At 37.2% G+C, this 27,178-nt stretch overlaps 1 protein-coding gene across 7 annotated transcripts in view; it reads left to right on the top strand.

Moving 5' to 3' along the window:
* CNTLN (centlein) overlaps positions 1-27,178 on the top strand; it is a 374,623-nt gene that overhangs the window by 109,772 nt on the left and 237,673 nt on the right. For all 7 annotated transcript variants that reach the window (XM_064381308.1, XM_012449978.3, XM_012449977.3 and 4 more), the window contains one exon: positions 26,283-26,416. In XM_064381308.1, coding sequence (XP_064237378.1) covers positions 26,283-26,416 — 134 coding nt within the window. The remainder of the gene's footprint in view (positions 1-26,282; positions 26,417-27,178) is intronic.

The following is a 27,178-nucleotide window of genomic DNA, read 5'->3' as shown; positions in this document are numbered from 1 at the left end:
TTGGGGAGAGATAGCATGGGGAGAAATGCCAAATATAGGTGAAAGGGAGGAAGGCAGCAAATCACACTGCCACATATGCACCTATGCAGCAATCTTACATGTTTTTCACATGTACCCCAAAACCTAAAAAATAAATAAATAAATAAATAAATAAATAAATGGGGACAATTTGGGTGTCAGTTGGACATAAGAGTAAGAAAGCCTTATAATTTTAGTTTATCTGAGAAATAAACGCCCTGGGTATTTATCAATGAAAAATAAAACTGGATAGTTGGGAAAAAATAAATAAATAAAGAAAGAAAGAAAAATCAACTAAGAAAAGCAATAATAGAGTAAATGAAGGACAAATATGCTGTTATATAGAGATAGAAAATGATAAAATGGCAGCTTTCTTACTAATACTCTATCTAATAATTGATTGTTTAGCATCATGCAATGAGTAACAAGACCAGTAATGAGTAGCAAGATTGAGTCAGTAACAAAATGTCTCCAAACAAAGAAAAGCCCAGGATCAGATGGATTCGTTGTAATATTTCTAATAATTCTTTTTGTTATCTAAGAATCCTTTTTATTTCTTTATTGTTAATAGTAGTATTCTCATGTCATTTCAGATTTTAGTTATTTGTATCCTTTTTTTTTTTTTTCCCCTTTAGTAGTCTAGCTAAGGTTTGCTAATTTGGGCATTCTTTTCAGAAAATAACCTTTTGCTTTAATGATTGTCAGTTGTTTTTCTATCCCTTCTCCTTTTCAAATTTCCACTCTCATATTTGTTATTTATTTTCTTCTTTCTTTGAGTTTAGTTTGCTATTCTGTTTCTGGGTTCTCAAGATACAAACTTAGGATATTAATGAGATACATCTTTTTAAAATGTAGGCACTTATGGCTATAAATTTCCTTCTGAGTAACTGCATTTGCTACATGGCATAGTTTTGGTATGTTGTATTTCTTTAATATTCATCTCTAAATATTTTCTAATTCCCTTGTGATTGCTTCTTTGTTCCATTGGTTCTTTGAGTGTGTTTTTAAATTTCCACATACTTGTGTATTTTTCTTCTGCTGTGGATTTCTAGCTTCATTCCATTGTATTTAGAGAAGATCCTTTGTGTTATGTTACTGTTTTAAAATGTTTTTGTCAGTTGTTTTATGGCTTAAGTTATGGTCTGTCCCAGTCAATGTTTCATATGTACTTTGAGTAGCATTTTTATTCTGCTGTTTCGAGGTAGAGTTTTTCATATACGCCTTTTAGGTATAGCTAGTATATAGTGTTGTTTATACTTAATAACCTTCCATGTAGACACTTTTTCAATTATTTAATGTGGAATATGAATTTTCAGCTATTATTGTAACATTTTCTATTTCTCCGTCAATTCTTTAATTGTTTGCTTTTTATATTTTGGGGCTCTGTTGTTTGGTGCATACATGTTTATTGTTATATCCTCTGGATGAGTTGATTATTAGGTCTCTTGTCTCTTGTAACAGTTTCTGTCTTAAAGTTTCTTCTTTCTGATATGATTATGTATACCCTAGCTCTCTTTTGGTTACTGTTTGCATGGAATATCTTTTTCCATCACATTCCTGTCAACCTGCATATATCTTTGGATTTAAAGTGAGATTTTGTAGACAACATATAGTTGTAGAATGTTTTTTGTCCCTTGTGACAATCTTTTTTTTTTTTTTTCTGACTGGAGAATTTAATTCATATATATTTAGAGAAATTATTAATGAGAAAGAACTGACTTCTGCCATTTTTCTTGTTACACCTTTTTATGTCCCTCATTTCCTCCACTATTGGTTTCCTTAGTTGATTTTTCTAGTGACACATTTTGATTTTATTTGTTAGTATATATGCTACTTATAATTTCTCTGTGCTTACCATGTTGATTACACATACCTTTCCAAATTTATAGCAATAAAATTTGAATTGATATGAAGTGTTTTTAATAAATACAAAGCTCTTCTCCTCTACAGCTTTGTCCATCCACTTTATGTTATTTTTGACACAAATTATATCTTACACGTGTACTCAAGGTATAAATAATTTATACATTGTTTGTATAGTTTTTATGTAGTTTATATTGTTTTTTATGTATTTGTTTTTGAAATCATGTAGGAAATAAAAAAGACAATTAGAAGCCAAATAGATAACAATACTGGCTTTTATATTTGCTCGCCTATTTATCTTTACTAGAAGTCTTTATTTCTTCATATGGATTTGAGTAACTGCCTTCATCCTTTCATTTCAATTTGAAGGGCTCCATTTAGCATTTCTTGTAATGTACGTGAAGTGGTAATGACTTCTCTCAATTTTTATTTGTAAGTATCTTAATTTCTTCCTAATTTTTAAGGATAGATTTTGCTGGATATAAAATTCAAGGTTAATATTTGTTTTTTTTCCTTTAGTACATTAAATATGTTGTCTCACTGCCTCTGTACTCCATGATTGCCGGCAAGAAATCAGCTATTACTCTCATTAAGGAGCCCATATATGTGATGAGTTACTTCTTTCTTACTGCTTTGAAGATTGTCTCTTTTTTAGGCTGAATTTCATGAGTTTGATTATAATGTATCTCAACATGAGTCTATTTGTGTTGATCTTACTTGGAGTTTATTGAGGTTCTGGATTTGTAGATTTATGTTTTTCATCACATTTTGGAAGTTTTGGGCCATCATTTATTCAAATAGTATTTCTACCATTTTCTTGATCCCTTCTCCTCTTGGTATTCCGGTAATGTGTATGTTGTTCTGCTTGGTGGTATCCCACTGGTCACTTTTTTCTTTTTCCTTTCTTTATTGTCTTCAGACTCAATAATTTTAATTGTTCTATCTTCTAGTTATCTAATTACTTTTTGTGCTGAAATCTGCTGCTGAACAATCTAGTTAATATTTTATTTCACTTGTAATTTTTAGCTCCAGAATTACTTTTTTTGTGGGTATTTTATTCCTTTTTTCCCTCTTTAATTGATACATAATCATCTACCAATTTATGGATTATATGTGAGTGTTTGTTGCATGCATATGATTTGTAATCATGAAGTCAGGATATTTGGGGTCTGCATGACCCTGAGTTTTTATCAATTATATGTGTTGGTATCATTTCTAGTCTTCTCTTTTAGTTGCTTTGAAATGTACATGATATTGTTCCTAAGTATAGAAACCTGAGTGTGCTATCAAACACTAGAACTTATTTCTTCCATCTAACTGCATATTAGTACCAATAACCTTTGTACATCCCCACTGTCCCACTTTCCCTTCCCAGTATATGGTCTCTATCATTGTATTCCTAATCACCATGAGATAAGGTTTTTTAGCTTACAGATGTGAGTAAAAATATACAATATTTGTCTTTCTCTGCCTGAATTATTTAACATAATGACCTTCAGTTTCATCCATGCTGCTTCATGTGGTATGATGTCATTCTTTTTTATGTCTAAATAGTATTCCATTAGTATATATACCACATTTTCTTTCTTTTTTTAAAATTGTACTTTAGGTTCTGGGGTAATGTGCACATCATGCAGGATTCTTGCATAAGAACATACATGGCAAGGTGGTTGGTTGCCTAAATCCCCCCGTCACCTATATCTGGCATTTCTCCCTGTGTTATCTTGCCCTAACTTCCCTACCCCACTGCTGTCCCTCCCTTAGCCCCCTACAACAGACCCCAGTATGTGATGTTCCTCTCCTTGTGCTCATGTGTTCTCATTGTTCAATACCTGCCTATGAGCAAGAACATGCAGTATTTGGTTTTCTGTTCTTGTGTCAGTTTGCTGAGAGTGATGTTTTCCAAATTCACACATGTCCCTACAAAGGACAAGAACTCATCGTTTTATATGGCTGCATAGTATTCCATGGTGTATATGTGCCACATTTTCTTTGTTGAGTCTATCACTGATGGGCATTTGGGTTGGTTCCAGGTCTTTGCTATTGTAAACAGTGCTGCAGTGAACATACGTGTGCATCTGTCTTTATAAAAGAACAATTTATAATCCTTTGGATATATACCCAGTAATGGGATTGCTGGGTCAAATGGAATTTCTATTTCTAGATCCTTTAGGAATTGCCGCACTGTTGTCCACAATGGTTGAACTAATTTACATTCCCACCACCAGTGTAAAAGTGTTCCTTTTTCTCTACATCCTCTCCAGCATCTGTTGTCTCCTGATTTTTTAATGATCACCATTGTAACTGGCATGAGATGGTATCTCAGTGTGGTTTTGATTTGCATTTCTCTGATGACCAGTGATGATAAACATTTTTTCATATGTTTGTTGGCCTCATAAATGTCTTTTGAAAAGTGTCTGCTCATATCTTTTGCCCACTTTTGAATGGATTTGTTTTTCTCTTGTAGATCTGCTTTAGTTCTTTGTAGATTCTGGATATTAGCCTTTTTTATGGGTAGATTGCAAAACGTTTTTCCCATTCTGTTGGTTGCCGGTTTACTCCGATGATTGTTTCTTTTGCTGTGCAGAAACTCATAAGTTTAATTAGATCCCATTTGTCTATTTTGGCTTTTGTTGCCATGGCTTTTGGTGTTTTAGTGATGAAGTCCTTGCCTATGCCTATGTCCTGAATGGTTTTACCTAGGTTTTCTTCTAGGGTTTTCATGGTGTTAGGTTTTATGTTTAGATCTTCAATCCATCTGGAGTTAATTTTAGTGTAGGGTAGAAGGAAGGGTTCCAGTTTCAGCTTTCTACAGATGGCTAGCAGTTTTCCCAACACCATTTATTAAACAGGGAATCCTTTCCACATTGCTTGTTTTTGTCAGGTTTGTCAAAGATCAGATGGTTGTAGATGTGTGATGTTTCTTCTGAGGCCTCTGTTCTGTTCCATTGGTCTATATGTCTGTTTTGGTACCAGTATCATGCTGTTTTAATTACTGTAGCCTTGTAGTATAGTTTGAAGTCAGGTAGTGTGATGCCTCCCGCTTTGTTCTTTTTGCTTAGAATTGCCTTGGCTATGTGGGCTCTTTTTTGGTTCCATATGAAGTTTAAAGTGTTTTTTTTCCCCCAGTTCTGTGAAGAAGGTCAGTGGTAGCTTAATGGGGATAGCGTTGAATTCATAAATAACTTTGGGCCGTATGGCCATTTTCATGATATTGATTCTTCCTAACCATGAGCATGGAATGTTTCTCCATCTGTTTGTGTCCTCTTTTATTTCCTTGAGCAGTGGTTTGTAGTTCTCCTTGAAAAGGTCTTTTACATGCTTTGTTAGTTGTATTCCTAGGTATTTTATTCTCTTTGTAGCAATTGTGAATGGGAGTTTGCTCATGATTTGGCTCTCTGTTTGTCTGTTATTGTTGTATAGGAATGCTTGTGATTTCTGCACATTGATTTTGTATCCAGAGACTTCACTGAAGTTGCTCATCAGCTTAAGGAGATTTTGGGCTGAGATGATGGGGTCTTCTAAATATACAGTCATGTCATCTGCAAATAGAGACAATTCGACTTCCTCTTTTCCTAACTGAATATCCTTTATTTCTTTTTCTTGCTTTATTATTCTGGCTAGAACTTACAATACTATATTGAATAGGAATGGTGAGAGAGGGCATCCTTGTGTAGTTTCAGTTTTCAGAGGGAATGCTTCCAGTTTTTGCCCATTTAGTTTGATATTGGCTGTGGATTTGTCATAAATAGCTTTTATTATTTTGAGATACGTTCTATCAATACCTAGTTTATTGAGAGCTTTTAGCAAAAGGGCTGTTGAATTTTCTTAAAGGCCTCTCTGCATCTATTGAGATAATCATGTGGTTTTTGTCTTTGGTTCTGTTTATGTGATGGATTACGTTTATAGATTTGTGTATGTTGAACCAGTATTGCATCCCTGGGATAAAGCCTACTTGATTGTGATGGATAAGCTTTTTGATGGGTTGTTACATTAAATTTGCCAGTATTTTGTTAAAGATTTTTGCATTGATGTTCATCATGGATATTGGCCTGCAGTTTTCTTTTTTAGTTGAGTCTCTATGAGGTTTTGGTATAAGGATGATAATGTTCTTATAAAATGAGTTAGGGAGGAATTCCTCTTTTTGTATTGTTTGAAATAGTTTCAGCAGAAATGGTACCAGTTCCTATTTGTATGTCTGGTAGAATTCAGCTGTGAACCCGTCTAGTCCTGGACTTCTTTTGGTTGGTCGGCTATTAATTCCTGCCTCAACTTCAGATCTTCATTCTTACTGGTTTCGAAGCACATCTTTATTTCTGCCTTCATTTCATTGTTTATCCCATCGACATTCAGGAGCAAGTTGTTCAGTATTCATGTAGTTGTGCAGTTTTGATTGAGTTTCTTAATCTTGAGTTCTAATTTGATTGCACTGTGGTCTGAGAGACTGTTTTTTATGATTTCCATTCTTTTTTTTTCTTTTTATTGCAATTTAGGTTTGGGGGTACATGTTAAGAACATGTAAGATTGTTGCATAGGTACACACATGGCAGTGTGATTTGCTGTCTTCCTCCCCATCACCTATATCTGGCATTTTTCCTCATGCACTCTCTCCCCAACTCCCCACGCTCCGCTGTCCCTCCCCTATTTCCCCTGATAGACCCCAGTGTGTGATGCTCCCTTCCCTGTGTCCGTGTGTTCTCATTGTTCGATACCCGCCATACTGTGTTTGATTTTCTGTTCTTGTGTCAGTTTGCTGAGAATGATGGTTTCCAGGTTCATCCATGTCCCTACAAACGACGCGAACTCATTGTTTTTGATGGCCACATAGTATTCCATGGTGTATATGTGCCACATTTTCCCTGTCCAGTCTGTCATCGATGGGCATTTGGGTTGGTTCCAAGTCTTTGCTATTGTAAACAGTGCTGCAGTGAACATTCGTGTGCATGTGTCCTTATAGTAGAACGATTTATAATCCTTTGGATATATACCCAGTAATGGGATTACTGGGTCAAATGGAATTTCTATTTCTAGGTCCTTATTCTTTTACATTTGGTGAGGAGTAATTTACTTCCAATTATGTGGTCAATTTTAGGGTAAGTGCAATGTGGTGCTGAGAAGAATGTATATTCTGTGGATTTTGGGTGCAGAGTTCTGTAGATGTCTGTGAGGTCTGCTTGGTCCAAATCTGCATTCAAGTCCTGGATGTCCTTGTTGATTTTTTTTTGTCTTGTGGATCTGTCTAATATTGACAGTAGAGTGTTAAAGTCTCCCACTATTATTATGTGGGAGTCTCAGTCTCTTTGTAGGTCGTTAAGAACTTGCTTTGTGTATCTGGGTGCTCTTGTATTGGGTGCATATATATTTAGGATAGTTAGCTTTTCTTCTTGGATTGATTCTTTTACCATTATGTAATGTCCTTCTTTGTCTCCTTTGATTTTGTTGGTTTGAAGTCTGTTTTATCAGAGACTAGGATTGTAACCCCTGCTTTTTTTTTGCTTTCCATTTGCTTGGTAAATCTCTTCCATCCCTTTATTTTGAGTGTATGTGTTTCTTTGCTTGTGAGATGGATCTCCTGAATGCAGCACACTGATGGGTCTTGACTTTTTATCCAGTTTGCCAGTCTGTGTCTTTTGATTGGGGCATTTAGCCCATTTACATTTAATGTTAATATTGTTATGTGTGAATTTGATCCTGCCATTTTTTTACTGGCTGGTTTTTTTGCCCGTTAGTTGACACGGCTTCTTCATCACGTTGGTCTTTACCATTTGATACGTTTTTGTACAGACTGGTACTGTTTGTTCCTTTTCATGTTTAGTTCTTCCTTTAGCAGCTCTTGTTAGGCAGGTCTGGTGGTGACGAAGTCTCTCAGTAGTTGCTTGTCCATAAAGCATTTTATTTCTTCTTCACTTATGAAGCTTAGTTTGGCTGAATATGAAATTCTGGGTTGAATGTTCTTTTCTTTAAGGATGTTGGATATGGGCCCTCACTCTCTCTGGCTTGTAGGGTTTATGCTGAGAGATCTGCTGTGAGTCTGATGGGCTTCCCTTTGTGGGTGACCCGACCTTTCTTTCTGGCTGCCCTTAGCACTTTTTCCTTCACTTCAACCCTGGCGAATCTGACAATTATGTGCCTTGGATTTGCTCTTCTTTAGGAATATCTTTGTGGTGTTCTCTGTATTTCCTGGATTTGAATGTTGGCCTGCTTTGTTAGATTGGGACATTCTCCTGGATAATATCCTGGAGAGTGTTTTCCAGCTTGGATTCATTCTCCCCATGACATTCAGGTACACCGATCAAGCATAGATTAGGTCTTTTCACATAATCCTATATTTCTTGGTGGCTTTGTTTATTTCTTTTTACTCTTTTTTCTCTAGTCTTGCCTTCTCATTTTATTTCATTGAGTTGATCTTCAATCTCTGATATCCTTTCTTCTGCTTGATCAGTTTGGCTATTTAACCTTGTGTAGGCTTTGCAAAGTTCTTTTGCTTTGTTTTTCAGCTCCATCAGGTCGTTTATGGTCTTCTCTAATGTGGTTATTCTAGTTAGCATTTCGTCTAACGTTGTTTCAAGGTTTTTAGTTTCTTTCCATTGGGTTAGAACATGTTTCTTTAGCTCAGAGAAGTTTGTTATTACCCACCTTCTGAAGCCTGCTTCTGTGAGTTTGTCAAACTCATTCTTCATCATGTTTTGTTCCCTTGCTGGTGAGGAGTTGTGATCCCTTGGAGGAGGAGAGGCATTCTGGTCTTTGATGGTTTCATCCTTTTTGTGCTGGTTTCTTCCCATCTTTTTGGATTTATCTAGCTTTGATCTCAGGGAGCTGCTTGATGATGTAGTCTGTCTCTTGTCTGCCTGCAGAGGCGCTCCTGGGCTGCCACTGATGCAGTCTGACTGCTGTTTAGGCTTCCTGTGTCTTCTGTTTACACTGGGAGATTGGATCCGCCTCTGTATTGGTGGATGCCTAGGAAGCTTGATCCTTCTGGGTGGAGCTCGAATTGATGTACTGGCTGCAAAACCCTCAAGCGAGAGGCCTTCAGCCTGCTGGGCTTTGTGCGGGGAGGGACCTGCCTAGCCTATGGCCTGTCTCCCTGCTTTTAGCACTCGCTCTCTCTGGCGGGCTGGTAGCTCTGTCATGCGTGCTCCCCTGGCCAGCCAATGCCTCTGCCTAGATCTGTTCTGACAATCCCTGGCACCGACCAGGGATGCTGTTCAGCTCTATGCAGGTAACTTGGGTGCTTTTCAGCCCGGTGAAGATGTCCTGGTCTGTGAGTTCCAGAGGCTTTGGGAGAAGTGCAGTATCTGGACCAGTGTGCTGGTGGGTGGCGGAAGCCCCCGATCCTCTGATCAGATGCCTTTCCTGGGTGGAGCAGCACCCTACCCTGCCTTGGTTAGTCCTCTTTGCACTATGCCCACTGTCCAACCAGTCTGATTGAAATAAATTTTGTACCTCATTTGGAGATGCGGAGATTACTCACTTTCTGCATCTCTCTCACTGGGAGCTGCGCACCGGAGCTGTTTCAATTTGGCCATCTTAGTCGAAGTTCCCATCACGTTTTCTTAATGCATTGGTTTGTTTGTGGATACTTAGGTTGATGCTGTATATTTGCTATTATGAATAGTGGTGCAATAAATGTTCAAGTGCAGCTACATATCTCTTTGATACACTGATTTGTTTTCCTTTGGATTGATACCCAGTATTGGGATTGCTGGATTGTACAGTAGTTCTGTTTGTTTTTTTGAGAAATCTCCATACTGTTTTTCTTAGTTGTTAGACTAATTTACATGTTCACCAACAGTGTATGAGAGTTCTCTTATATACCCTGTTGCATTCTCACTAGCATCTGTTATTTTCTGTTCCTTTAATAATAGCCATTCTAACTAGGATATCTCATTATGGTTTTGATTTGCATTTTCCTGATAATTAATGATGCTGAGCATTTTTAATATACCTATTGGCCACATGTATATCTTCTTTTGAGAAATGTCCATTTTTATTTTTTTGCATATATTAAAATGTGATTTTTTTTCTTTTTTACTGTTCTTTGAGAGTTTCTTGTAGATTCTAGTTACTAGTCCCCTGTTGACTGAGTAATCTGCAAATTTTTTTTTTTTTTTTGAGACGGAGTTTCGCTCTTGTTACCCAGGCTGGAGTGCAATGGCGCGATCTCAGCTCACCGCAACCTCTACCTCCTGGGTTCAGGCAATTCTCCTGCCTCAGCCTCCTGAGTAGCTGAGATTACAGGCATGTGCCACCGTGCCCAGCTAATTTTTTGTATTTTTAGTAGAGACGAGGTTTCACCATGTTGACCGGGATGGTCTCGATCTCTTGACCTCGTGATCCACCTGCCTCGGCCTCCCAAAGTGCTGGGATTACAGGCGTGAGACATATTTTAACTCATTCAAAAGGTTGTATCTTTTTTTCTTTTGATTCGCAGAAAGTTTTTATTTAATATAGTTCCATTTGTCTGTTTTTATTTTTGTTGCCTGTGCTTTTGAGTTCTTAGCCATAATATCTTTGCCTACACCAATGTCTTGGAGAGGTTTCTCCTAGTATTTTTATAATTCCATGTGACATGATTAAGTCTTTAATCCATCTTATTTTTAACATGTTGAGAGATGTGTCCAGTTTCATTCTTATACATATGGTTATCTCATTTTTCTGGCACAATTTATTGAAGATGTCCTATTCTATCCTATTCTCAATATATATTCTTAGTAGCTTTGTTGAAGATCAGTCAGCTGTGAATTTGTGGATTTACTTCTGAGTTCTATATGTTGTTTCATTGGTCTGTGTGTCTATATTAATCCAATACCATGCTGTTTTGGGTAATATATCCTTATAATATGTTTTGAAATCAGGTGTTCTGATGCATCCAGCTTGGTTCTTTTCCTCAGAATTGCTTTGGGTATTCAGGCGCTTTTTTGGTTCCATGTCAATTTTAGAATTGTTTTTTCTTTTTCTGTGAAAAATGATATTGGTAGTAATAGAGATTGCGTTGAATCTAGAATGCTTTGGGCAATTTGGTCATTTTGACAATATTAATTCATCTGACCTATTAGCGTGATGTGTCTTTCCTCTTGTTTGTATTCTCTCCAATTTCTTTCATCAGTGTTTTCGTTTATTTTGTAGAGATCTTAATCCTCCTTGGTTAAATTTAATTCTAGATATTTAATTTTTTTATAGCTTTTGTAAGTGGAATCGCTTTCTTGATTTCTTCTTCAGCTATTTCATTACGGATGTATGGAAATGCTACTTATTTTGTACATTGATTTTATATCCTGCAACCTTACTGAATTTATCTACCAATTCTGAGAGTTGTTTTGATAGAGTCATTAAAAAAGACATAAGATCATATTGTTTGCAAAGAGGGAAAGTTTGACTTCCTCTTTTCTAATATGATGTCTTTTTAATTTTTTTTTCCTCTTGCCTGGTTGGTGTGACTGGGACTTCCAGTAGTACATTGAATAGAACTGGTGAAATTAGGCATTCTTGTCTTGTTTAAATTATTAGAGGAAAGGTCAAATTAGTAACATGACTTCTTTTCCTATTTGGATGCCTTTTATTTTATTCTCTTGACTTATTGCTCTGGCTAGGACTTCCAGTACTATGTTGAAAGAAGTGGTAAGAGTAGGCATGCCTTCTAATTAAAGAGCTTCTGCACAGCAAAAGAAACTATCATTAGGGTGAACAGGCAACCCAGAGAATGGAAGAAAATTTTTGCAATCTACCCATCTGACAAAGGTCTAATATTCAGAATCTACAAAGAACTTAAACAAATTTACAAGAAAAAACAATCCCATCAAAAAGGGCAAAGAACATGAAGAGATACCTCTTAAAAGAGGATGTTTATGATGCCAACGAACATATGAGAAAAGCTTATCATCACTAGTCATTAGAGAAATGCATATCAAAACCACAATGAGATACCATCTCAGACCAATTAGAATGGCAGTTATTAAAAAATCAGGAAACAACAGATGCTGGCTAGTCTGTGGAGAAGTAGGAATGCTTTTACACTGAGGGTGGGAGTGTAAATTAGTTCAACCATTGTGGAAGACAGTGTGACAATTCCTCAAGGATCTAGAACCAGAAACACCATTTGACCCAGCAGTCCCATTACTGGATATATACCCAAAGGATTATAAATCATTCTATTATAAAGACACATGCATGTATATGCTTATTGCAGCACTATCTACAATAGCAAAAACTTGGAACCAACCCAAATGCCCATCGATGATAGACTGGGCAAAGAAAATGTGGCACATATATACCATGGAATACTTTACAGCCATGAAAAGAAGGAGTTCATGTTCTTTGCAGGGACATGGATGAAGCTGGAAGCCATCATGCCCAGCAAACTAACACAGAAACAAAACAAAGCACTGCATGTTCTCACTCATAAGTGAGAGTTGAACGATGAGAACACATGGACACAGGAAGGGGAGCATCACACACTGGGACCTGTCAGCAGGTAGGGGACAAGGGGAGGGAGAGCATTATGACAAATACTTACTGCATGTGGGGCTTAAAGCCTAGATGACGGGTTGATGGCTGCAGCAAACCACCCTGGCACATGTATACCTATGCAACAAACCTGCACATTCTGCACATATATCCGAGAACTTAAAATAAAAAAAAGAGGGCCGGGCGCAGTGGCTCACGCCTGTAATCCCAGCACTTTGGGAGGCCGAGGCGGGTAGATCACGAGGTCAAGAGATCGAGACCATCCTGGTCAACATGGTGAAACCCCATCTCTACTAAAAATACAAAAAATTAGCTGGGCATGGTGGCGTGTGCCTGTAATTGCAGCTACTCAGGAGGCTGAGGCAGGAGAATTGCCTGAACCCAGGAGGCGGAGGTTGTGGTGAAACGAGATCGTGCCATTGCACTCCAGCCTGGGTAACAAGAGCGAAACTCCGTCTCAAAAGAAAGAAAAAAAAAGAGTGGGTATCCTTGTCTTGTTCCAGTTCTTAAGGGGAATGCTTCTAGCTTTTGCCTGTTCAGTATGATGTTGGTTGTGGGTTTGTCATAGATGGTTCTTACTATTTTGGGGTGTGTTCCTTCAATACCTAGTTTGTTGAGACTTTTTATCATGAAGGGATGTTGGATTTTATCAAAAGCTTTTCTTTGTCTATCCAGATGATCTATGGTTTTATTTTTTATTCTATTTTATAGTTATTTGAATTTTCTCTTTTTAAATTTTATCCAAAGGTTTATCAATTTGTAAAGATCTCTTCCAAATGTAACTCTTTTTTTTTTTTTGGTAGCTAAGTTCAGCTTTTAATTATATGTATGTGTGTGTGTGTGTGTGTGTGTGTGTGTGTGTGTGTATATATATATATATATATATATAATTGTACTTTAGATTCTGGGGTACATGTACAGGTCATGCAGGATTGTTGCATAGGTACGTACATGGCAATGTGGTTTGCTGCCTCCATCCCACCCGTCAACTATATCTGGCATTTCTCCCCATGCTATCCCTCCTTAACCTCCCTACCCCCAGCTGTCCCTCCCCTAGTTTCCTCCAACAGACCCCAGTGTGCAATGCTCCCCTCCCTGTGTCCATGTGATCTCATTGTTCAACACCTGCCTATGAGTGACAACATGCGGTGTTTGATTTTCTGTTCTTGTGTCAGTTTGCTGAGAATGATGGTTTCCAGATGTATCTATGTCCCTACAAAGGACACAAATGCATCATTTTTTTGGCTGCATAGTATTCCATGGTGTATATGTGCCACATTTTCCTTGTCCAGCCTATTATCAATGGGCATTTGAGTTGGTTCCAGGTCTTTGCTATTGTAAACAGTGCCGCAGTGAACATACATATGCATGTGTCTTTATAATAGAACAATTTGTAATCCTTTGGATATATACCCAGTAATGGGATTGCTGGGTCAAATGGAATTTCTATTTCTAGGTCTTTGAGGAATCGCCACACTGTCTTCCACAATGGTTGAACTAATTTACAATCCCATCAACAGTGTAAAAATGTTCCTTTTTCTCCACATCCTTTCCAGCATCTGCTGTCTCCAGATTTTATAATCATTGCCATTCTAACTGGCATGAGATGGTATCTCAGTGTGGTTTTGATTTGCATTTCTCTAATGACCAGTGATGATGAGCATTTTTTTCATATATTTGTTGGCTTCATATATGTCTCCTTTTTAAAACTGTCTTTTCATGTCCATCACACACTTTTGAATGGAGATGTTTGTTTTTTTCTTGTAAATCTGTTTTAGTTCTTTGTAGATACTGGATATTAGCCCTTTGTCAGATGGGTAGGTTACAAAAATTTTTTCCCATTCTGTTGGTTGCTGATTCACTCTAATGATTGTTCCTTTGCTGTGTAGACTCTGGAGTTTAATTAGATCCCATTTGTCTATTTTGGCTTTTGTTGCCAATGCTTTTGGTGTTTTAGTCATGAAGTCCTTGCCTATGCCTATGTCCTGAATGGTTTTGCCTAGGTTTTCTTCTAGGGTTTTTATGGTGTTTGGTCTTATTTTTAGATCTTTAATCCATTTGGAGTTAGTTTTAGTGTAAGGTGTCAGGTAGGGGTCCAGTTTCTGTTTTCTGCACATGGCTAGCCAGTTCTCCCAACACCATTTATTAAACAGGGAATCCTTTTCCCATTGCTTGTTTTTGTCAGGTTTTGAAAGATCAGTTAGTTGTAGATGTGTGGACTTGCCTCTGAGGTCTCTCTTCTTTTCCATTGCTCTATGTCTCTATTTTGGTACCAGTACCATGCTGTTTTGGTTACAGTAGCCTTGTAGTATAGTTTGAAATCAGGTAGCATGATACCTCCAACTTTGTTCTTTTTACTTAGGATTGTCTTGGCTATATGGGCTCTCTTTTGTTTCCATGTGAAGTTTAAGGTGGTTTTTTTCCAGTTCTCTGAAGATGGTCATAGGTAGCTTGATAGGGATAGCATTGAATGTATAAATTACTTTGGGCAGTATGGCCATTTTCACAATATTAATTATTCCTAACCATGAGCATGAAATGTTTTTCCATCTGTTTGTGTCCTCTCTTATTTTCCTGAGCAGTGGTTTCAGAGAAGGCCTTTGACAAAATTCAACAGCCCTTTTGCTAAAAACTCTAAAGAAACTAGGTATGGATGGAACGTATCTCAAAATAATAAAAAATATTTATGACAGACCCACAGCCAGTGTCATACTAAGTGAGCAAAAACTGGAAGCATTCCCTTTGAAGTCTGGCAGTAGACAAGGATGCCCTCTCTCACCACTCCTATTCAGTATAATATTGGAAGTTCTAGCTAGAGCAATCAGGTAAGGAAAAGAAATAAAGGGTGTTCAGTTAGGAAAGGAGGAAGTCAAATTGTTTCTGTTTTCAGATGACATGATTGTATATTTAGAAGACCCCATCGTCTCAGCCCAAAATCTCCTGAAACTGATAAGCAACTTCAACAAAGTCTCAGTATACAAAATCAATGTGCAGAAATCACAAGCATTCCTATACACCAACAACAGACTGATAGATAGCCAAATCAAGAGTGAACTGCCCTTCGCAGTTTCTACAAAGGGAGTAAAATACCTAGGAATACAACTAACAAAGGATGTAAAGGACCTCTTCAAGGAGAACTACAAATATTACTCTTGTGTAAAATTTTTTTTCTATTATTTTGCTATTTAATGACTAATCCTTCTTATTTCCTTTCTTCTACTAACTTTTGGTTCAGTTTATTCTTCTAGTTGTTTCCAAGTTATAAATTTATGTTGTTGAGATTTTTCTTCCCTTTTAATGTACTACACACTTACAGCTGTAATCTTGCCTCTTATCGCTCCTTTTTCTGCATCCTATAAGTTTCGGTATGTTTTCTCAGTTTTATTTATGTCAAGGTATTTTCTAATTTCTTTCTTGATCTCTTCTTTGGTCTATTGGTTGTTTAAGAGTGTTTTGTGTACTTTCCATGAAGATGAACATTTTCCAATTTTCCTTCTGTAATGGATTTCTAGTTTTATTACATTGTGATCAGAAAAAATACTTTATGAAATTTTATTATTTTAAAATTTGTTGAGCCTTGTTTTATGTTCTGTTGTGGAGAATGTTCCATGTGCAGTATGAACAGTATGTTCCATGGGCAGTAAAATGAATGTGTATTCTGTTGAGTGGAATATTTTGTATTCTGTTAGTTCCACCTGTTCTATCGTGTTGTTCTACTCCTCTATTTCATTATTTATTTTGGTTCCAAACCACTACAATAAAGGGAATATTGTAATAAAGTGAGTCACACATGTTTTTTTGGTTTCTGACTTCATGTAATTATATTGTACGTTGGTTGTAAGATTTATTTCTGCCTATTTTGTGTTTCTTGTTGGTATTATAAATGTTTAATTATGTAGAAAATTATCTGAGTTTTGCACAGTTGACTTTTACAGTGTCGCTCAACTCTAGCCCTAAGTGTTTACACTTTTTTTGTTTTCATTTTTTTTTCTGAGTTTTGCATAGTCAACTTTTATAATCTTGTTCAACTCTAGGCCTAAGTGTTTATACTTTCTTTTGTTTTTTTCTTTCTTTTTTTTTTTTTACGTGTTCAACTCTAGCCCTGTTTATAATTTCATTTTTTTTTTTTACCACTAAAAAGAATGGTTTTCTTTTCCTCTTAATATTTATATATTTAATGTCTTTTTGTTTTTTTCCCTTCTCTTAGTATATTACCTAAAATCTGAAGGACAATTTTTATATAAAACAGGTTTGTTCTTGATTTTTTAATGAACATTTCACCGTTAATTATCATATTCACAGATATTTGGCATTCTTATTAACAAATTAAGAAAATTTCTATATTCCTATTTTGTTGACAGTTTTTTGTTTTTAAATCATAATGTGTTGGATTGTTTTGGGTGGTTTTCCTGACTCTATTGGCATGTTCATATTTTTTTCCTTTAATCCCTTACTGTGGTAAATTATATGAATAGATTTTATTTTTATTTTTTATTAATTTTATTTTTTTATTTTATATTTTAATTAATTAATTTATTTTTTGAGACGGAATTTCGCTCGTTACCCAGGCTGGAGTGCAATGGCGCGATCTCGGCTCACCGCAACCTCCGCCTCCTGAGTTCAGGCAATTCTCCTGCCTCAGCCTCTTGAGTAGCTGGGATTACAGGCATGCGCCACAATGCCCAGCTAATTTTTTGTATTTTTAGTAGAGATGGGGTTTCACCATGTTGACCAGGATGGTCTTGATCTCTTGACCTCGTGACCCACCTGCCTCGGCCTCCCAAAGTGCTGGGATTACAGGCGTGAGCCACCGCACCCAGCCTATTTTTTTATTTTTTATTTTTTTTATTGTATTTTAGGTTTTGGGGTACATGTGAAGAACATGCAAGATTGTTGCATAGGTACACATGTGGCAGTGTGATTTGCTGCCTTCCTCCCCTTCACCTATATCTAGCATTTCTCCCCATGTTATCTCTCCCCTACTCCCCACCACCCACTGTCCCCTCCCCTGTTTCCCCCCAAGAGACCGCAGTGTGTAGTGCTCCCTTCCCTGTGTTCATGTGTTCTCATTGTTCAACACCCGCCTATGAGTGAGAACATGCGGTGTTTGATTTTCTGTTCTTGTGTTAGTTCACTGAGAATGATGGTTTCCAGGTTCATCCATGTCCCTACAAAGGACATGAACTCATCATTTTTGATGGCTGCATAATATTCCATGGTGTATATGTGCCACATTTTCCCTGTCCAGTCTATCGTCGATGGGCATTTGGGTTGGTTCCAGGTCTTTGCTATTGTAAACTGTGCTGCAATGAACATTCGTGTGCATGTGTCCTTATAGTAGAACGGTTTATAATCCTTTGGATATATACCCAGTAATGGGATTGCTGGGTCAAATGGAATCTCTATTTCTAGGTCCTTGAAGAATCGCCACACTGTCTTCCACAATGGTTGAACTAATTTACACTCCCACCAACAGTGTAAAAGTGTTCCTATTTCTCCACATCCTCTCCAGCATCTGTTGTCTCCAGATTTTTTAATGATCACCATTCTAACTGGCATGAGATGGTATCTCAACGTAGTTTTGATTTGCATTTCTCTAATGACCAGTGATGATGAGCATTTTTTCATATGTTTATTGGCCTCATATATGTCTTCTTTTCTAAAGTGTCTCTTCATATCCTTCACTCACTTTTGAATGGGCTTGTTTTTTTCTTGTAAATCTGCTTTAGTTCATGGTAAATTCTGGATATCAGCCCTATGTCAGATGTGTAAACTGCAAAGATTTTTTCTCATTCTGTTGGTTGCTGATTCACTCTAATGACTGTTTCTTTTGCCGTGCAGAAGCTGTGGAGTTTGGTCAGGTCCCATTTGTCTATTTTGGCTTTTGTTGTCAATGCTTTTGGTGTTTTGGTCATGAAGTCCTTGGCTACGCCTATGTCCTGAATGGTTTTGCCTAGATTTTCTTCTAGGGTTTTTATGGTGTTAGGTCTTACATTTAAGTCTTTAATCCATCTGGAGTTAATTTTCATGTAAGGTGTCAGGAAGGGGTCCAGTTTCTGCTCTCTGCACATGGCTAGCCAGTTTTCCCAACACCATTTATTAAACAGGGAATCCTTTCCACATTGCTTGTTTTTGTCAGGTTTGTCAAAGCCCAGATGTTTGTAGATGTATGGCATTGCCTCCAAGGACTCTGTTCTGTTCCATTGGTCTATATCTCTGTTTTGGTACCAGTACCATGCTGTTTTGATTACTGTAGCCTTGTAGTATAGTTTGAAGTCTGGTAGTGTGATGCCTCCCGCTTTGTTCTTTTTGCTTAGAATTGACTTGGCTATGCAGGCTCTCTTTTGGTTCCATATGAAGTTTAAGGTGGTTTTTTCGAGTTCTGTGAAGAAGGTCATTGGTAGCTTGATGGGGATAGCATTGAATCTGTAAATTACTTTGGGCAGTATGGCCATTTTCACGATATTGATTCTTCCTAACCATGAACATGGAATGTTTCTCCATCTGTTTGTGTCACCTCTCTTATTTCGTTGAGCAGTGGTTTGTAGTTCTCCTTGAAGAGGTCCTTGACGTTCTTTGTTAGTTGTATTCCTAGGTATTTTATTCTCTTTGTAGCAATTGTGAATGGCAGTTCGTTCTTGATTTGGTTCTCTTTAAGTCTGTTATTGGTGTATAGGAATGCTTGTGATTTTTGCACATTGATTTTGTATCCTGAGACTTTACTGAAGTTGTTTATCAGTTTCAGGAGATTTTGGGCTGAGACGATGGGGTCTTGTAGATATACAATCATGTCGTCTGCAAATAGAGACAATTTGACTTCCTCCTTTCCTAGTCGAATACCCTTTATTTCTTTTTCCTGCCTGATTGCTCTAGCTAGCACTCCCAGTACTATATTGAATAGGAGTGATGAGAGAGGGCATACTTGTCTAGTGCTAGATTTCACAGGGAATGCTTCCAGTTTTTGCCCATTCAGTATGATATTGGCTGTTGGTTTGTCGTAAATAGCTTTTATCATTTTGAGATACGTTCCATCAATACCTAATTTATTGAGGGTTTTTAGCATAAAGGGCTGTTGAATTTTGTCAAATGCCTTCTCTTCATCGATTGAGATAATCATGTGTTTTTTGTCTTTGATTCTGTTTATGTGGTGAATTCCATTTATAGACTTGCGTATGTTGAACCAGCCTTGCATCCCCGGGATGAATCCTACTTGATCGTGGTGGATAAGCTTTTTGATGTGCTGTTGTAATCGGCTTGCTAGTATTTTATTGAAGATTTTTGCATCTATGTTCATCATGGATATTGGCCTGAAGTTTTCTTTTCTTGCTGAGTCTCTGCCGGGTTTTGGTATCAGGATGATGTTGGTGTCATAAAATGATTTGAGAAGGACTCCCTCTTTTTGGATTATTTGGAATAGTTTCAGAGGAATGTTACCAACTCCTCTTTTTATGTCTGGTAGAATTCGGCTGTGAACCCATGTGGACCTGGGCTTTTTTTGATGGTAGGCTCTTAATTGCTGCCTTAACTTCAGACCTTGTTATTGGTCTATTCAGGGTTTCGACTTATTCCTGGTTTAGGCTTGGGAGGAGGGAAGCGTCCAGGAATGTATCCATTTCTTCCAGGTTTACTAGTTCATGTGTATAGAGTTGTTTGTAATAATCTCTGATGATGGTTTGAATTTCTGTGGAATTTGTGGTGATATCCCCTTTTTCATTTTTTATTGCATCTATTTGATTATTCTCTCTTTTCTTTTTTATTAATATGGCTAGTGGTCTGTCTATTTTGTTTACCTTTTCGAAAAACCAGCTCCTGGATTTATTGATTTTTTGAAGGGTTTTTTGTGTCTCTATCTCCTTTAGTTCTGCTCTGATCTTAGGTATTTTTTGTCTTCTGCTAGGTTTTGAGTTTTTTTAATCTAGCTCTTTCAATTTGATGATAGGGTGTCAATTTTAGATCTCTCCTTGCTTCTCATGTGGGCACTTATTGCTATATATTTTCCTCTAGAGACTGTGTTAAATGTGTCCCAGAGATTCTGGTATGTTGTGTCTTTGTTCTCATTGGTTCTGAAGAACATCTTTATTTCTGCCTTCATTTCATTGTTTATCCAGTCAGCATTCAAGAGCCAGTTGTTCAGTTTCCATGAAGCTGTGCGGTTCTGAGTTAGTTTCTGAATTCTGAGTTCTATCTTGATTGCACTGTGGTCTGAGAGACTGTTTGTTATGATTTCCGTTCTTTTGCATTTGCTGAGGAGTGATTTACTTCTAATTATGTGGTCAGTTTTTGAGTAGGTATGGTGTGGTGCTGGGAAGAATTTATATTCTGTGGATTTGGGGTGGAGAGTTCTGTAAATGTCTATTAGGTTTGCTTGTTCCAGGTCTGAGTTCAAGTCCTGGATATCCTTGCTGATTTTCTGTCTCGTTGATCTAATCTTGACAATGGGGTGTTAAAGTCTCCCACTATTATTGCGTGGGAGTCTAAGTCTCTTTATAAGTCATTAAGAACTTGCCTTATGTATCTGGGTGCTCCTGTATTGGGTGTGTATATATTTAGGATCGTTAGCTCTTGTTGCATTGATCCTTTTACCATTATGTAATGTCCTTCTTTATCTCTTTTGATCTTTGTTGCTTTAAAGTCTATTTTATCAGAGATGAGAATTGCAACTCCTGCTGTTTTTTTTTTTGCTCTCCATTTGCTTGGTAAATCTTTCTCCATCCCTTTATTTTGAGCCTTTGTGTTTCCTTGCATGTGAGATGGGTTTCCTGGATACAGCACACTGATGGGTTTTGGCTTTTAATCCAATGTGCCAATCTGTGTCTTTTGATTGGGGCATTTAGTCTATTTACATTTAGGATTAATCTTGTTATGTGTGAATTTGATCCTGCCGTTTTGATGCTAGCTGGCTGTTCTGTCCGTTAGTTGATGCAGGTTCTTCATTGTGTTGATGTTCTTTACCATTTGGTATGTTTTTGGAGTGGCTGGTACTGATTGTTCCTTTCTATGTGTGGTGCCTCTTTCAGGAGCTCTTGTAAGGCAGACCTGGTGGTGATGAAATCTCTGAGTACTTGCTTGTTCGCAAAGGATTTTATTTTTCCTTCACGTATGAAGCTTAGTTTGGCTGGATATGAAATTTCTTTTCTTTAAGGATGTTGAATATCGGCCCCCACTCTCTTCTGGCCTGTAGGGTTTCTGCTGAGAGATCTGCTGTGAGTCTGATGGGCTTCTCTTTGTCGGTAACCCGACCTTTCTCTCTGGCTGCCCTTAGCATTTTCTCCTTCATTTCAACCCTGGTGAATCTGACGATTATGTGCCTTGGAGTTTCTCTTCTTGAGGAATATCTTTGTGGTGTTCTGTGTATTTCCTGGACTTGAATATTGGCCTGCCTTGCTAGGTTGGGGAAGTTTTCCTGGTTAATATCCTGAAGAGTATTTTCCAGCTTCGATTCATTCTCTTTGTCACACTCAGGTACAGCTATCAAACGTAGATTTGGTCTTTTCACATAGTCCCATATTTCTTGTTGACTTTGTTCATTCCTTTTTACCCTGTTTTCTCTAATCTTGCCTTCTCGTTTTATTTCATTGAGTTTATCTTCGACCTCTGGTATCCTTTCTTCTTCTTGGTCAATTTGGCTGTTGAAACTTGTGCATGCTTCGCGAAGTTCTCGTGTTGTGTTTTTTAGCTCCATTAATTCATTTATGTTCCTCTCTAAGTTGTCCATTCTCATTAGCATTTCCTCAAATCTTTTTTGAAGGTTGTTGCTTTCTTTGCATTGGGTTAGAACATGTTCTTTTAGTTCACAGAAGTTTCTTATTACCCACCTTCTGAAGCCTGATTCTGTCATTTCATCACACTCATTCTCCATCCAGCCTTGTTCCCTTGCTGGTGAGGAGTTGTGATCCTTTGTAGGAGGAGGAGTGTTCTGGTTTTGGGTGTTTTCATCCTTTTTGCGCTGGTTTCTTCCCATCTTTGTGGATTTATCCACCTGTGGTCTTTGTACTTGCAGACTTTCAGATTGGATCTCTGAGTGGACATCTAGTTTGCTGATGATGAAGTTATTTCTGTTTCGTAGTTTTCCTTCTAACAGTCTGGCCCCTCTGCTGTAGGACTCCTGAGGTTCACTCCATGTCCTGGTTGCCTGGGGTTACCTGCAGTAGCTGCAGGACAATAAGGGTTGCTACCAGTTTCTTCTTCTGCTATCTTTGTCCCAGAAGGATGCCCGCCAAATGTCAGTCTGATCTTTATTTTATGATGTGACTCTTTTGATATACGGGAGTCAGGTAGCTGCTTGAGGAGACAGTCTGTTCTTTATAGGAGCTCAGATGCTGAGCTGTAGCTCCATTGTTCATTCAGAGCTGCTGGGCAGGTACGTTTAAGTCTGCTGCAGCTGAACTCATACACCGCTTTTTTTCCCTGGGTGCTCTGTCCCGGGGTGTTAGGGCTTTATTTAGGAATTTCCGTTATGCTACTGCCTTTTTTTTCAGGGCTGCCCTGCCCAGCAAGGAGGCAGGCTAGTCACTGTCTGCCTGCAGAGGCTTTGCTGAGTTGCTGCGGGCTCCACCCAGCTGCCATGTGAACTTCCCTGCAGTCCTGTTTATATGAGTGTAGTTAGAACTGCCTCGGCAATGGTGGCCCGCCTCTGTAATGACGGACTCTCTCTGTAATGGCGAGTTGCCTCGGCAACGGCAGGCTGCCTCAGCAATGGTGGACTGCCTCCGTAGTGGTGGAGTGCCTCAGTAATGGCGGGCACCCCTCCCCCACAGAGCTGGTCTGTCCCAGGTTCAGCAGTGCTTGCTGTGAAGCTCTCAACCCCGAGCATTTCCAATTGCTTTTTTTTTTTTCGTGGAAGTTGTACCACCTGAGCCTGATCACCTGGCTCCCTTCCTCAGAGCCTTTTTTTCTTCTTTTAGTTGAATGGTTGACTCTCTCGCCTGCTGAAAAGATGCCAGGATCTGTGTGCTTTCCCATGCGGCGACCCACTGAGCTGGCTCAAACAGCGGTGCTCAGATTCGTGGAGCTTTTTTTTTTTGCCTGGGAATCTCCTGGCCTAACTCCCTGTTTCAGTCCCCTTTTTTAATCAGATGAATGGACAACTGTGGCTTCCTGGGCCTCCACTTGGCAGACCCAGACCAGTGTGTTTTTTACGGAGAACCGCCGCACCAGGGCTCCGGCAAAACAGCTGTGCTGTCCAAAACGGCCACGTGGGCCAAAACAGCCGCACTGGTGACCCATGGGGCTCCTCTGCCTGCGATTCTCCTGGTCTTTGGGCAATAAAAATCTGTCTGGAAATGCAGCATCCACTCACCCTCTGTGCTTTCACTGGGAGCTGCAATCCTGAGCTGCTCCTAAGCGGCCATCTTGGATCTTCCCTGAATCGATTTTCTAATGTTAAACCATCTTTATATTTCTGGAACCAAATATCCTAAGTCAATAACCCAAATCTTTCTTTGATAGTTTTTTGGCTTATTTTGGATTTTCTGCGTTTATGCCTAAGTGATATATCCCTGAAATGTTCTCTTTTTTGTCCTTCCCTTTCTGACTTGGATAACAGGTCATGCAATTTTTATAAAATGAATTGAGAAGATCCTTTTTAAATTCTTTGTAATGTTTCCCACAAGATGGAGGTTGTTCACTTATTGAAATGTTTAAAGACCTTTCCTTTAAACCTTTAGGACCAGATAAGTGGTTTTTGTGAGTCAGTTTTATATACTTGATTAAATATGTTGATATTTGTAACATTTTGAATTATCCTTTTGAAATTTTCTTCTTTTAAATTTTTTTCTTTTTATTTTTTTTCTTTAAAATTTTTAATTTTAGAATGTGTAATATAGTTTCATGGCACAAAACTGAACAATATATAGTAGGAAACAATAAAAACTTTTACCGTAATTTTATATTAATGTCAAGGGGACTTCAGAGAGGAGCTCTATTGTTGTTTATTACCTTGGGAGTATTACTTGTGGGGACCCACCATAAGGCATGTCCCAGATTTGTGGTTCACTAACCTTTCAAAAATGGGAACCCAGGCTGGAATTCTGTGTGAGGGCTAGCTTTAGGACTACGGTATTGAGGGGTGCATTTTTCTACTATGTTTTCTTTCTTTCTTTGCTTAGTATTACAAATGAAGTTCTACTATTTATTCTTGTTTGCTAGTAATTTAGGTTTCTCATGAAAAATTATTCTAGGTTTTTATACTTCTTGGAAAATTTGTTCTAGTATTTTCTAATGATTAAAAATATATCCATTGGAAGCTGACCTTTGGATTTTTGTTTTCAACCTATGTTTTTTTTCTAGTCTGCTTTATCCTGATGAATGGACCTACCATTCACCTCGTTGCTCCTAGGCTATATCCCTGCAAGAGATCTTTAATTCCTGTCTTTATCTTGCAACTCCACAAACACTTATCAACAGGTCCTGTCATTTCTACCTTCAGAATCTATCTTAAATTTGACTCTTCACCTCTGTTGTTACTTATCAAGCTACCATCAGCTTTGGCTACATTATTTCAATAATTTTTGATTTGGTTCCTCTGTATCTACTCTTTAGGTCAAATAGTATTTTTTTTTTTACTTTAGCTGCCTGGTAGTTTCATTTTTGTTTCATAATATTTGTCTATTTTAGTATATTCTGTATATTTGTAGTTCTTTTGAATTGGTTCCCATATTTGTCTTCACTAGGATAGTGTTTATTTCTTATTGTTCACTTCATTGACTCTCCTTTTGAAGGTTAGATTTTGAAGCGTTTGTCTTGATGGGAATGTTTTACTGTCCTCTATTTACACCCTAGTGTTCTTTTATCCCTTTCAAGCTATTTTGAGGTTCCTGGTACTTTTAGGTAACTCAGTCTGAAGCCAGATCTTTTTTCAAGCCTGAGCCATCTTGTCCCTCCCTGATATTTGGCATAAATCAGATTGAATTTTGAGATCAGCAGCTTTACACATATCTTATCTGTGGTATGTTAAAAAATTTCTTCTAGGTCTCCCGACCACAGTCACAACCTGGTTTTGGTTTCTTTTTAAGAGTATTACAGCCCTTCTGTAGTCCCCAGTTTCTTTTTTCTGAGTTTGGATTCTTTCTACTGCTAAGCATAACAATGCTTTTAGTTGTAACTAACTCTCAATAGTTGAACATCTAGCCACCTCTATACATGTTGGACACAAAGATACAGTAAGTTTTTAAAAAGTCTTGCTTTTCTTCTCTCCCTCCTTCCATCTTTCTTCTCTCCTCCCTCTATCTTCTTCTTCCTCCATCTATTTGTCTACGTTCATATCTGTCATTGTCTTTTTTACAAATAAATGAGAATTTCTAGTGCTTATCTAAATCTTGGTATTTATGTTTGGCAGTAATGTATGGTATTTATGTTGGCATACTTTATTTAGATATATATTTAGTTATTTGCAAAAATAATTAAAATTAATTTTATATTCTTTAAAATAAAACATCAAATTTTAAAATTCTTTCACAATGAGAGAAGATTTACAGAATGATCAGGAGAAAAATATCAACTTTCAAGTACTTTAGATAAATTTCACTGCAATTAAGAGAACTGAGCATGATCTGAGTGTCAAACTTTGAAAAACTTTTTTGATGTCTTTGTAGTACTGTTGTTCTTGGAATGTATCTGTGTATGTGCAGTTCAAACAGAGAAATAAGTAAATGTCTATGATTTGTTCTGATTAAGTAAATGAGTTCATTTTTGTTCATCTCATGAATTACTTTATTGTACAATGTATTATATTCATAACTAAATTTGTTATACATATCTTCAAGTTTATTTGCTTCAAAAATCTGTTACTAGTATAAGTTATTGTTTGTGTTAAAAGTATTTTAACTAAGTGAAAAAATTAAAATAGTTTTTCTCTGTCATTTCGTAGAATAATTAAATATAACAGATGTTATATTTAGTATTATGTTTGATTATTGATATAAGCGCTCTAATTTTAGGCCTTTGAAGACAACTTAATTGAAGCAAGGAAAGAAATTGAAGTATTACAGAGTAAATATAATACTCTATCATTACAGTTGAATAATAAACAGACTGAACTTATCCAGAAGGATATGGATATTACCCTGGTCAGGCAAGTATATTGTTTTTAATTTAACATTATAGAAATGTCATTAGTCATTCAGAATGACAGCATTTATATTTATTATTAACACCCTAAAATAAAACTATGTTTTCTGTGGTTATATATGTTTGTGCATTGAGAATCTGGAGTTATTTACACTAAATGGAAAAATTACTCGGGAGAATGAGTGGGTCTATAGGATTGGATGAGCATGGTCAAGGGGTACCCTAGTTCAGGTTTTAACAAGGACATTGCAATGCTTTCATTCATTGTTTTCTTCTAACATTTCTAGGTATGTGTTATATGGTATTCATATTGCTACAGAGAACAATAATAACTGAGAAACACAATTTTGAGTTTTAATTTTATTATGTCCTATATAGTTTCAGTTTGTGACACAGTCTTTCTGTATCAACATAATTGATTTTTAATACTATTCATAAAATTGGATTACTTGAGAAAATAAGCATGATACACTTGTGTTTCTAAGTGTTTTTGAAGATGTTGAAAATGTTAATTTGCTTTATAATTACTGTTTTCAGAAAGTAGTATGAGAGAAAATAAATTAGCTTTTCCTTGCTTCATAGACTAGTGCCTCTCTCTCTCTCTCTTTCTCTCTCTCTTATCTGTCTACCTGTCTATCCACACACATGAATGGACATGCATGGATATTTGTATGTATATGTTTATTTATTTTGGTAGCACCAGAGCATGGAATTGAAGGTATGCTTCTAGACGTATATAATAGAATTTCACTTTATAATTTACTGT

This window comes from Aotus nancymaae, unplaced genomic scaffold (assembly GCF_030222135.1).
Source record: "Aotus nancymaae isolate 86718 unplaced genomic scaffold, 86718_ANA_hifiasm-v0.15.2.pri h1tg000003l, whole genome shotgun sequence".
Taxonomy (NCBI): Eukaryota; Metazoa; Chordata; class Mammalia; order Primates; family Aotidae; genus Aotus; species Aotus nancymaae.
This window is presented reverse-complemented; position numbering and strand designations above follow the sequence as displayed.